The 11,689-nt window shown below is 40.7% G+C and overlaps 1 protein-coding gene across 3 annotated transcripts in view; it reads left to right on the plus strand.

Annotated features, from left to right (window-relative positions):
* The first annotated feature begins 718 nt into the window (after positions 1 to 718).
* The window catches only part of LOC112071392 (E3 ubiquitin-protein ligase TRIM68-like), a 16,062-nt gene continuing 5,091 nt past the window's right edge, over positions 719 to 11,689 (plus strand). For all 3 annotated transcript variants that reach the window (XM_024138847.2, XM_070439374.1, XM_070439375.1), the window contains exons 1-3: positions 719 to 871; positions 1,234 to 1,311; positions 1,519 to 1,657. In XM_024138847.2, the coding sequence (XP_023994615.1) occupies positions 746 to 871; positions 1,234 to 1,311; positions 1,519 to 1,657 (343 nt within the window). In that variant the 5' untranslated portion in view covers positions 719 to 745. The remainder of the gene's footprint in view (positions 872 to 1,233; positions 1,312 to 1,518; positions 1,658 to 11,689) is intronic.

Raw genomic sequence — 11,689 nt, forward strand, 5'->3', positions numbered from 1 at the left:
CAACACACACCCAGTACACACAAACAGAACACACATGCAGTCACAGTACACACACACACAGTACACACACACAGACACAAGTACAGTCACAGTACACTGAACACAGTACACACAGAACACACACACAGACACAGTACACACATACAAAACACACGTACAGGCACAGTACACACCGCAGAACACACACACAGCACAGTACACACACACAGTATACACACACGACACAGAACACACACACACACACAGTCACAGTACACTGTACACAGAACATATACACACAGAACCACAACAGTCACAGTACAACACATACAGAACACACAATACAGACACAGTACCACCACAGACTTTGAACACAGAACAGAACACGCACACTGTACAGAAACATACAACAAGAACACACAAACAGCACAGTACACACATCGAAACACACACCACACACACGACACAGACACACACACAGCACAAGTAACACACCAGAACAACGACAGTACACACACACGAACACACACACCAGAAAGTAAACACAACAGAGCGTACTGTGCATTTAATTATCTCTCTCTCTCCTTCTCTCTCTCTCTCTCTCTCTCTCTCTCTCTCTCTCTCTCTCTCTCTCTCCCTCCTCTCTTCTCCTCCCCTCTTTGTCTTTCCTCCCTCTCTCCCTGCCCCTCATCATCCCTCTCTCTCTCCCTCTCTCCCTCTCTCCCTCTCTCCCCAGGCGTGTGCGGAGCATGAGACAGCGGGCAGCATGCATGTGTTCTCTGCCCTGGTGAGCTCTGTGGAGAGGAGCCAGGCAGAGTTGCTGGAGGTGATAGAGATGTCACAGCGGGCTGCACAGCACCGAGGACAGACCCTCATCAGAGACCTAGAGCAGGTCTCTTTTTATTTATTCATTTTATTTTACTGAATGGTTTATTTCATCAAGAGGACAATAATATCAATAGCAGCGAAGGCGGAGTTATTTTATACAATGTACAATCCAAGAACTAGACATCGACACAATATTATTAAAACTTAAATCTCACGAAATGTGATGCATTGTACTAGATTTGGCTAAACAGCTCATTTACATCTTCTGTAGGTGATTAATAAATAAATTCATGCTGCTGTCTTTTTTTGCTACTGATATTGGTGATTGTTGTCTTTGTGACTGTGTTGCTGCAATGGTTGACAGACCAATTTCCCTCTGGGATTATTAATAATAAAGTATTTATTCTCTTTTCTTTCCTATCATAGGAGATCTCTGAGCTGAGGAAGAGAAGCGCCACCCTCACCCAGCTAGCCCAGTCTGACGACTACGTACTTTTCTTTAAGGTTAGAGACTCTTTCTGTTCATCACATCTTTTTTCTTTATTGATCCTTTTCAACAATTTCTACCTTTTTTTAAACCGTTTTTTCCTTCAGTTACCTTAGTTAGAAGGTAAGAGGTACTTTTCCTTTCATCCTCTTCATTTAAAATGATCTTCCTACTTGTTTTTTCTAATTAATGTATTCCTCCATTCTCTTTATTCCTCTTCTCAGACATTCTCCACCCCGCCTCAGACCAGGGATTGGTCGGATGCTGTRGTGACCTCTGACCTCACCTCAGGGGCGGTGCTTCTTACTGTCAATCAAATGGTGGAGCGGTTTCAGGAGGAGCTCAAGAGACTGCCGGAGATCTGTGAGTTATGGCTGACCGTTGTAGAACTCCTATACATTCTATCTATGAGTACTATCAGTTTCCCAGTGGCCAAAACTGGTTGAAATTACATCAAGATTTCACCACTTTTGCTCGCTGGGTTGTTGCACGTGACACACAGAGAATATCACCAATACTGTAGTGTTGAGACGGTCTAATTTTACTTTATGAATACGACTAGACTACAATACTGTAGTGTTGAGACGGTCTAACTTTACTTTATGAGCACTACTAGACTACAATACTGTAGTGTTGAGACGGTCTAATTTTACTTTATGAACACGACTAGACTACAATACTGTAGTGTTGAGACGGTCTAACTTTACTTTATGAGCACTACTAGACTACAATACTGTGACTGTCTAACTTTACTTTACGAACACGACTAGGCTACAATACTGTAGTGTTGAGACGGTCTAACTCTACTTTATGAACACTTTCTGCCCAAAAAACCTCCCTTAGACTCAACACCATCTTAGAACTAGAAGTAGACAGAGTAGCCCTAGGCCTAACACTAATTTAAGGTCAGTTAAACACTTTCCCTCTAATTACGTCATGATTTGGGTATAAGCGATGGCTGACCTAGACCTGTGAATCAAATAGAAAAGTGTTGGCCATAATGATATTCTTAACGAAAAGTCAATAAACTAAAGTGTCACTGCAAAGTCATAATGGTAAAGTGGTTTATTTTCTTTAGCTCTGTGCCAGGTAGCAACTCCTGCCCAAAAGTACTCTGTACTGTAGCTTATCAATCTGCTGGATAGAGCCCTAGACTAAGTTCAAATGCTACCCTAGTGCATTTCTTTTAACAAGGTCCCATAGGGAATAGGGTGCATCTGTTCCGCACGTCAACAATAACCTTTGACCTTTAATTTAATCCTACTGCGGCTTTATCAATCATTATTAAGCGCCAGCTGTGAGTCAGTCCAGTGTTGCAGACAAAAGCCGGGGCTAAACGACTCACTGACCTGCTCAATAAAGAAGCTTATCTCAGCCCCCAAAGCTTACCGGTGGATTAGAGGAGAAAACTAGAAAGAGATAATATCTTACAGTTTTACCATGGGAGTTGGGTACCTAGCCTAATTCACACAATCTCTCTAATACGGAAACACTGGAGGGAATAGCCTTGAGGGTTATTAACCTAAACTAGAATGGGGAGAAAATAGAACACAGAACAGAGAGAAGTTCATTCCATTCCTCATTCAAACTCAATCCCCTCTATTTATAACGGACTTAATGTACCATCGCAGTTATCCAGTGGTAGAAAAAGTACCCAATTGTCATCCTTAAGTTAAAGTAAAGACCCTAATAAGAAAATGACTGAAGTGGAAGTGAAAGTAGTTACTACTTGAGTTAAAAATCTAAAACGATCTGGTTTTAAATACACTTAAAGATGCACCATGCAGAAATAACTCCATCATTTCCTGGTTGCTAAAATAGTAATAGGTTGCCTAATTCCAGTTTATGTGCAAAACAAGCAAGTAAGAGATCATTGTACCATGAAAACTGCTGTGAAATATATTTTCCATAACCAAAAATATTTTATTTTAAGCTGTTTGAAGCTTGTGTACAAAACGGAAAGTAAAAGACTCAAAAACAAAACTTAAGAATGGAAGCATAGAAATGGAACACATAGAATAGATACACCACTTCTTAGACTTGCTTTCAATGACAATGACATACTATCACTCACATTTCTATGTGCATTTGTTGGGTCACCCAAAAAGTTACATATTGTAGCTTAAGTATCAAATGTAGAAGCTATAAATCCCCCAAATTCCTTATATTAAGCAAACCAGACGGCACAATTCCTTTTTTTTATGGATAGCCAGGGCACACTCCAACACTGACCACCAGACCATTTACAAACGAAGCATCTGTGTTAAGTGAGTTCGCCAGATCAGAGCAGTATGGATGACCAGGGTGTTCTCTTGATAAGTGTATGAATTGGACCATTCTTCCCTGTCCTGCTAAGCATTGGAATGTTATCGAGTAGCCTAGCCTACTTTGGTGTCAGGAAAATAGCCTAGTAAAAAGTACAGTCCATTCGGAAAGTATTCAGACCCTTCACTTTTTCCACATGTTACGTTACAGCATTATTCTATTTTTTTTTAATATATTTTTATCAATCTACACACAAATCCGATAATGACAAAGCGAAAACAGGTTTTTGAATGTTTGCAAAGTTTATAAAAATAAAAAGCATAAATACCTCATTTACATAAGTATTCAGACCCTTTGCTATGAGACTCGATATTGAGCTCAGGTGCATCCTGGTCATTGATCATCCTTAAGATGTTTCTACAACTTGATTGGATCACCTGTGATAAAATAAATTGATTGGACATGATTTAGAAAGGCCACACACCTGTCTATTTAAGGTCCCACAGTTGACAGTGCATGTCAGAGCAAAAACCAGCCATGAGTCGAAGAATTGTCTGTAGAGCTCCGAGACAGGATTGTGTCGAGGCACAGATCTGGGAAAGTACCAAAAAAATTCTGCAGCATTGATGGTCCCCAAAAAAACAGTTGCATCCATCATTCGTGAGTGGCTTCGGGACAAGTCTCTGATGTCTTGAGAGGCCCAGCCAGAGCCCGGATTTGAACCAATCGAACATCTCTGGAGACCTGAAAATAGCTGTCAGCGACACTCCCATCCAACCTAACAGAGCTTGAGAGGATCAGCAGAGAAGAATGGGAGAAACTCCCCAAAACAGGTGGCCTACTTCATACCAAGAAGACTCAAGGCTGTAATCAATGCCAAAGTACTTCAACAAAGTACTGAGTAAAGGGTCTGAATACTTATGTAAATGTGATATAAATTTTTTTTGCAAACTGTTTTCTTTGTCATTGTGGAGTATTAGTTTAGATTGAGAGTAAAAATAAAAAATAAATAAAATAGGCTGTAACCTAACAAATGTGGAAATTTCAAGGGGTCTGAAAGTTCAGAATGCACTGTTGTAGGCTTCAAGTAAATACAGATATCCCCCCCCAAAAAATTATTAAGTAATATTCCACTTCAAAAGTAATTTGACTTTGTTACTTTACACCCACTGCAGTATTCAATGGGACCTGGACGCATTGTGCAAAGGCATCGCGGTTGTAGGCTTCTACCTTATTTGACACTGTCACTGTTCTACATGCAAATGCGGCACTGTTGGTAACGACCCAGCCCGAGCCGCCACCACCGCATCAACAGAGAGGGACATCGATACGTGCGCCGTCCGGGACATTTTTGACCGGTTTTAGACTAATTACCAATACTTGCGAATAGGAATGTGTCCTTCGGCTGGTTGGTTGTTTATTGAATATATAGCCAATTCAATGCTGTTCCTTCAATCACATAGCCCACCAGTGTTTTTATTCTAATTGTTACAATTTCCAATTGACGATCACACACCACTGCTCCCATTGGATGGAGTGCGCATCAAACTGAACATAGGTACAGATGCATTTGCTGTCGTTTCAACGGATGGACAAAACTGCAACGAATAGATTTGGACAACAACAACATATCGTTATATTGTCATTGTGACATAAATCAAATCGAATATATTCAACCTGAGAGAGACGACAGACAGACAGATGGCAGATAGCCTACCTACGCCAGTTAGATGTCAAAACGATATGAACCTCCGAACTGGATTCCCCCCAGGTGCAAGAAAGCGTTTATGAAAATGTGCAACGTAATTAAAAAACCTATCGAAGCATTACCGCTTTGGAGATTGTTCAGTGCTTAGTGATGATGTATCTGACAGTGGAAAGCGTTACCATCCCAAACGGCATGCTGCTTGCTGTGTTTGTCTGATCTCTTATTTCCGAGGCTCTACTCAGTCTCCTCTCCAGCTCTCCTCGACCGACCGACGCAGTCTACAACACCATGCATGGCGCGTCGCTTCTCGGTGACCTATAGCTGCAGTCTTTGGCGGATGCAGGCATCGCGAGGAGGGGCATGTTTCAACACCCCTCATAAACATCACGTTTACACTGTAATTATTCTTCCTATTAGATAGTTGTGGTATAGGCCTATACCTGCTTTCAGATTTAATGAAATGCAGGCTATCAATTGGATAAATATTTTATTTGTAGCCTTATTGAATATGCTAATTTATAGGCTCTAACAGTGGTATAAATAATATAATACCTATACAATACTGTATGGAAAGTTCAACAAGATGGACAACTCAAGGTCAGGTTATTTTAGAAAAATTCATGCACTGATTTATTAGATTAGCCTCCAATGAACTCCTATTACAACATGATTCAAATATATTCTGTCACTAATATAGTTTTCCAAAGAGTATTCAGTCTTACTCATGATCATTGTGCTCTCTGTTAAGATCAGTAACTCTGCATTAGTGATGGCCAACACAAACAAGGGGACTTATTTTTAGATGCTGTTAGTATATAACAGTACAAACACTGAGTGTACCAAACATTAAGAACACCTTCCTAATATTGAGTTGCACAGCCCCTTTTCCCTCAGAACAGCCTCAATTCGTTGGGGCATGGACTCTACAAGGTGTTGAAAGCGTTCCGCAGGGATGCAAGCCCATGTTGACTACAATTCTTCCCACAGGTGTGTCAAGTTGGCAGACCATTCATTGAGTGGTGGACCATTCTTGATACCACACAGGAAACTGTTGAGCGTGAAAAACCCAGCAGCGATCAGTTCTTGACACTAACCGGTGCGCCTGGACCTAATACCATTCCCTTTCAAAGGCACTTAAATATTTTAGTCTTGCCCATTCACCTCTGAATGACACACATACCAATCCATGTCTCATATGTTCACAAGGCTTAAAATCCATATTTAACCTGTCTCCTCCCCTTCATCTACACTGATTGAAGTGGATTTAAAAAGTAACATCAGTAAGGCTCATAGTTTTCACCTGGATCCACTGGTCAGTCTGTGTCATGGAAAGGGCAGGTGTTTTTTAAAGTTTGTCCACTCTGTGTAGAATACAATGACTAAATTGACTGGCTCATAAAGGATTCTTTGTCTTTGTGTTTGTCTCTGGTCTTACTCGTGGCTCCCAGTCACATAGTTTACATTTGGTTTATTGTGGACATCCTTCAAAAACTGGATTGTAATATACAAGTAATATGTTTTATTTGTAGACTGTGGTTATGTCCCAAATAACAACACTATTCCTATAGTACTGCAATACATAGCGCCCATAGGGCTCTGGTCAAAGAAGCAGACTAAATGGGAATAGGGACCATGTGAGACACATATGACCCAATATAGACAATTTAATCCATCGTGATAAGGACAGATGGTGAATCTTCATTCTCAGACAGATGGACTGTAGTCGGTTGTATTGGTCAAAATGATCAGTCCAATCCAGACTCAGTATCAGAGTTCCATTGGTCACTCCATAGACACAGGAGTCATTATGAATGGTTCTAAGAGACTGTATTTCATTCCAGAAAATTGTTCCTCTCTTCTGGCCTTGTCACTTCCCTATGTTGACATGAGACATCTGGTATATTGGGCGCATCAGCTATAGCTTCCACCATATTGCTTTGACCTATCCAGTCCTGTCCTATTGGCTCAGAGAGAACATGGAACAAGGACAGACAGGAAGCTACCTTAGGAATGCACAAAACAACTAAAACCCATCTCAGTCCAACAGAGCATCGAACAGGACAAATGATGAGCGGCGCCTCGTTCCTGCCAGACTTATTGGTGCAAGGCTGAAGAAGGGATGAATGGCATCGAGAAGCTGTCGGTGAATGTATAGTATGAGCATCTAGCGTCCATGTTATAGAAGGACACCTGTCCCTTATCACAGTCTACGTAGATCCCTATACGGTGGGTTGTGGTTGAGGCCCAGCGCTGTCGACGTTCTCGGAACGCGTAGTCGTTCTTATCCGGAGACTCAGGAACCAGTAGCCGTGGCGGGGCTTACTATATCTTCCCTTTCCTGTTGATGGAGTGGCTTGCCACGCCCAGTCCCAGTCCGTCTTCCACCACCTCCACCTACGATACAAGCGATACCTTTATTGTCCATTTACATTGAGCTCAGAATATAAATCACCCAAAATCTATAATCAATACACTACAATATACTACAAAACACATCATGCAATACAAACAACACTGGAAAGTGAGCACATATAATTCACATAATCCTGGCATACAGTTCGCCATCTATCAGCCCCATTATGATCCACTTTCATCAGCCTGAAGCTGTTGGAATGAAGCTAGCCCTGCTTCTGTTCTCACTCCCAGTAATGGCGTCCCGAAGAGAAGCCTGGCGCCCGAGGACGCAGACCACACGTCAAAGCGCTCGGGCCGTTCCGGCACGGCTGGTAGCGTCCCAGCAGCGCACCTGCTTGCCGTCGTCAGAGATGAGCAGGCGGGGGTGGGCGGTGAGAGGGTCCAGGGTTACATCCACTGAGAGGAGAAGAGGAGAGAGGTGAGGTAGAAAGGGAGGGGCAGAGAGAAAACATAAAGAGGAGAAAAATGAGTGGGAGAGAAAGAGAGAAACAGAGCAGAGAGAGAAAGAGGAGAAAAGTCATCAATCACCAATCAAGAGTTCAATCAGCAGTTTTGGTCTATATCTAGCAATGATGTGCTTGACACATGAACACAGAGAACATGATACAGAAGAAGTACATACCTGCATATTCCTGCACTCTCCTCACTCTGGAGCGTAAGAGAGAGAGAGAGAGAGGTGTTAAACCATCTAACCCTGATCAAATATTGTTATATATTATCACATGACTGGGACTTTAGTTAATAATGAATCAAAGCCTTACTTGGTTTTGGATTTCTTCCCACTGACTGTCTGGTTGAGGCTGAGAAAGCCAATCTGGCCAAACAAAGAGATAAATGTAATTAAACAACAGGTGGTCTAATCCTAAATGTTGATTGGTTAAAATTGCATTCCAGCCGGTGTCTATTCCACAAGTTACACCGGCTAAATCTATCACGTTAAATGATTATTTACTCTGTTCCATCGACTGCCATCACTGTGTCAATCAGCCCAATCCACTGTCAATCACCAATCCACTGTGTCAATCAGCCCAATCCACTGTGTCAACAGCCCAATCCACTGTGTCAATCAGCCCAATCCACTGTTGTCAATCAGCCCAGCAGGAAGTTATGAACTTATCTCCACTATAAAAAGCATATAGACATTATCTCACATTTCTTTTAGACTAACATTTAGTTTTCAACAGCGGAGATTTGTATAAACCTTGTGTCTGTCTCTCGACATTTACAACATTGTTTCAATATTCAAATCTCCAGCTGTCCCATATAATGACGTTCGGAGTCGAGGAGTCGGGATGGTGTTTCTCAGCCAGTTGAAATCATGAATCAGCTGGCATTGGTTTACAGTATAGTAAGAAATGTCAATTGAACAAAGTAAAACGAGACAAAGTGCAGCTAGTTTGCAGTCTTTCAGCTTCAGTTTGAAGTGATTGTGTTAGCTGTGTTGTTGCTCCTCTGAACAACAGCTTCCTGATGAGATAGAAAATGTTCTATGCCAGCGATATCGCGCCTCATTAGCTCATTGTTGTGGATGTATCCAAATACATTTCACTAGAAAACAGCTTAAACAAATGGTAATACACCTACTGTTAATATTCTGGCTGCAGTGTTTGACGTGACTGTAAGTTAGCCGTAGTGCTAGCTATAAGCAAGGATAAGAAGTTTCCAGCCAGTATGCAATGAACATTTAAACGAACGACTGGATCGCTTCATAGATGCCGAACTGAACGACTGGTCGCGTCTCTGGCAACCGAACCAATAGAATGAACGACCTGCCGGCTTGGGTAGCAAACCTAGATCTGTGTCGACCTATATCTTGTGTAGGATGAAATAGTTTGAATAAATTAATCAAGTAACGTTTTTAATGAAAATATGTCAATCATTATATGAAATGTTGGAACCCGTTGTATAAAATGGCAATGCCCTCGAAGCCGTGTTTGGAGGATATATTCGTCTCGGGCCTAACAACACCTGTGCCAATTATTCCTTCAAACACCCCTTCTCGATCATTATCACTTAATTAGACACTGTATGATCATTGGTAACTGACACTATGGAATGCCTGTGCATGTGACAGAAACATGAATGAATCCAAACCTGGACTATCTCTTCCTACAGAGTGTTCTAGTGAGGTGGAGACCCAACCTGGCAAAATAATATCATGGAATCAAATACAGTATTATTATTAGAAACAAATGAAGGGATGAGTGTGACAGAAGCAGCTGTAATTAATTAAACTCTTACTTGGACTACTTCTTCCCAGGGACTGGTCTGCTTGAGAAGGTAAATCTGGCCAAACAAATAGAATACAGGAAATCAATTACTGTGTGAATTATTAGACATATGTTGGGTCTGTGAGTGTGACAGAGACATGAAGTTATCTTGGACTTACTGGACTATTTCTCCTACAGCATGGTTTTTGAGAAAGCAAACCTGCCAAACATAAGAGAATACATCAAGTCAATACCGTATAGATGATTAGACACACAAAATGGAGAGCTGGACTTTGAGTGTGACACAGGCATGAATGAAAATCATACTTGGACTACATCTTCCACAGATTGGTCTGGTTGAGGTTGAGGACGCAACCCTGCCAAACATGAGAGAATGCATTAATCAATATCAGACACATATTAGATCATAATTAAAATGAAAGATACAGATGGGATGGGAGATTTGAGCGTGTAACCTACTTGGAATATATCTCCCCACGGATTGGTCTGTTTGAGGTTGAGGACGCAGACCTGGCCAACAAAAGACAATGCAGTGTATGGGTCTATAGGTTCCAACTGTTTTGCCTTGGGACCAAATTAACCAGTTGTCTCAGTCACGACATAATATTTGCATTGGGAAAATAATCGGCAAAATAAATCTGAAAAACTATTTTTAATGCTGTATTGATTTTAAATATAGCAATTATATGACAAAGGAACAACATCCACCTCTTTCATTGTCAATAAATACATTTTGCCCATATTGTTGATGAAGATTGTTAATAAACTCACTGGTTTGAGGCAACAAAATCAACCAAAATATTCTGCTATAAGCTTTATATTGAAATACTATGATTGAAGACTAATTGTTCGGAGATTAATTATATTTAAAAAAAGTAAGTTCATTATCATTTATTCACGCTTTCTACCTGGTTTAAATTGTTTAAGTTCAGACTGGAGTATTTATTTATACATTTTTAATTTATTTACTGACACACACACAACCATTCAAAACGCGTGCAACCTAAATTTGGTCACGACCCACCAGTTGAGAATTGATGGTCTACATCATCCTCTACATATTGTATTGTAGCCTAGTCGTGTTCATAAAGTAAAGTTAGACTGTCTCAACACAACAGTATTGTAGCCTATAGTGTTCATAAAGTAAAGTTAGACCATCTCAACACTACAGTATTGTAGTAGTGTCATAAAGTAAAGTTAGACAGTCACAACCTACAGTATTGTAGCCTAGTAGTGCTCATGAAGTAAAGTTAGACAGCTCTCACAACACTACAGTATTGAGCCTAGTAGTGTTCATAAAGTAAAGTTAGACATTCACAGTATTGTAGCCTAGTAGTGCTCATGAAGTAAAGTTAGACAGTCACAACACTACAGTATTGTAGCTAGTCTGTTCATGAAGTAAAGTTAGACATCACAGTATTTAGCCTAGTCGTGTTCAAAGTAAAGTTAGACAGTCACAACACTACAGTATTGTAGCCTAGGAGTGCTCATGAAGTAAAGTTAGACAGTCACAACACTACAGTATTGTAGCTAGTAGTGTCATAAAGTAAAGTTAGACATTCACAGTATTGTAGCCTAGTAGTTTCATGAAGGAAGTTAGACATCTCAAACACTACAGTATTGTAGTCTAGTCGTGTCAGAAGTAAAGTTAGACATTCACAAGTAGCTAGTCGTGTTCATAAAGTAAAGTTAGACTCCAACACTACAGTATTGTAGCCTAGTAGTGCTCATAAAGTAAAGTAGACCGTCTCAACACTACAGTATGTAGTCTAAGTC

This window comes from Salvelinus sp. IW2-2015, unplaced genomic scaffold, assembly GCF_002910315.2.
Source record: "Salvelinus sp. IW2-2015 unplaced genomic scaffold, ASM291031v2 Un_scaffold1604, whole genome shotgun sequence".
In the NCBI taxonomy this organism is placed as follows: domain Eukaryota; kingdom Metazoa; phylum Chordata; class Actinopteri; order Salmoniformes; family Salmonidae; genus Salvelinus; species Salvelinus sp. IW2-2015.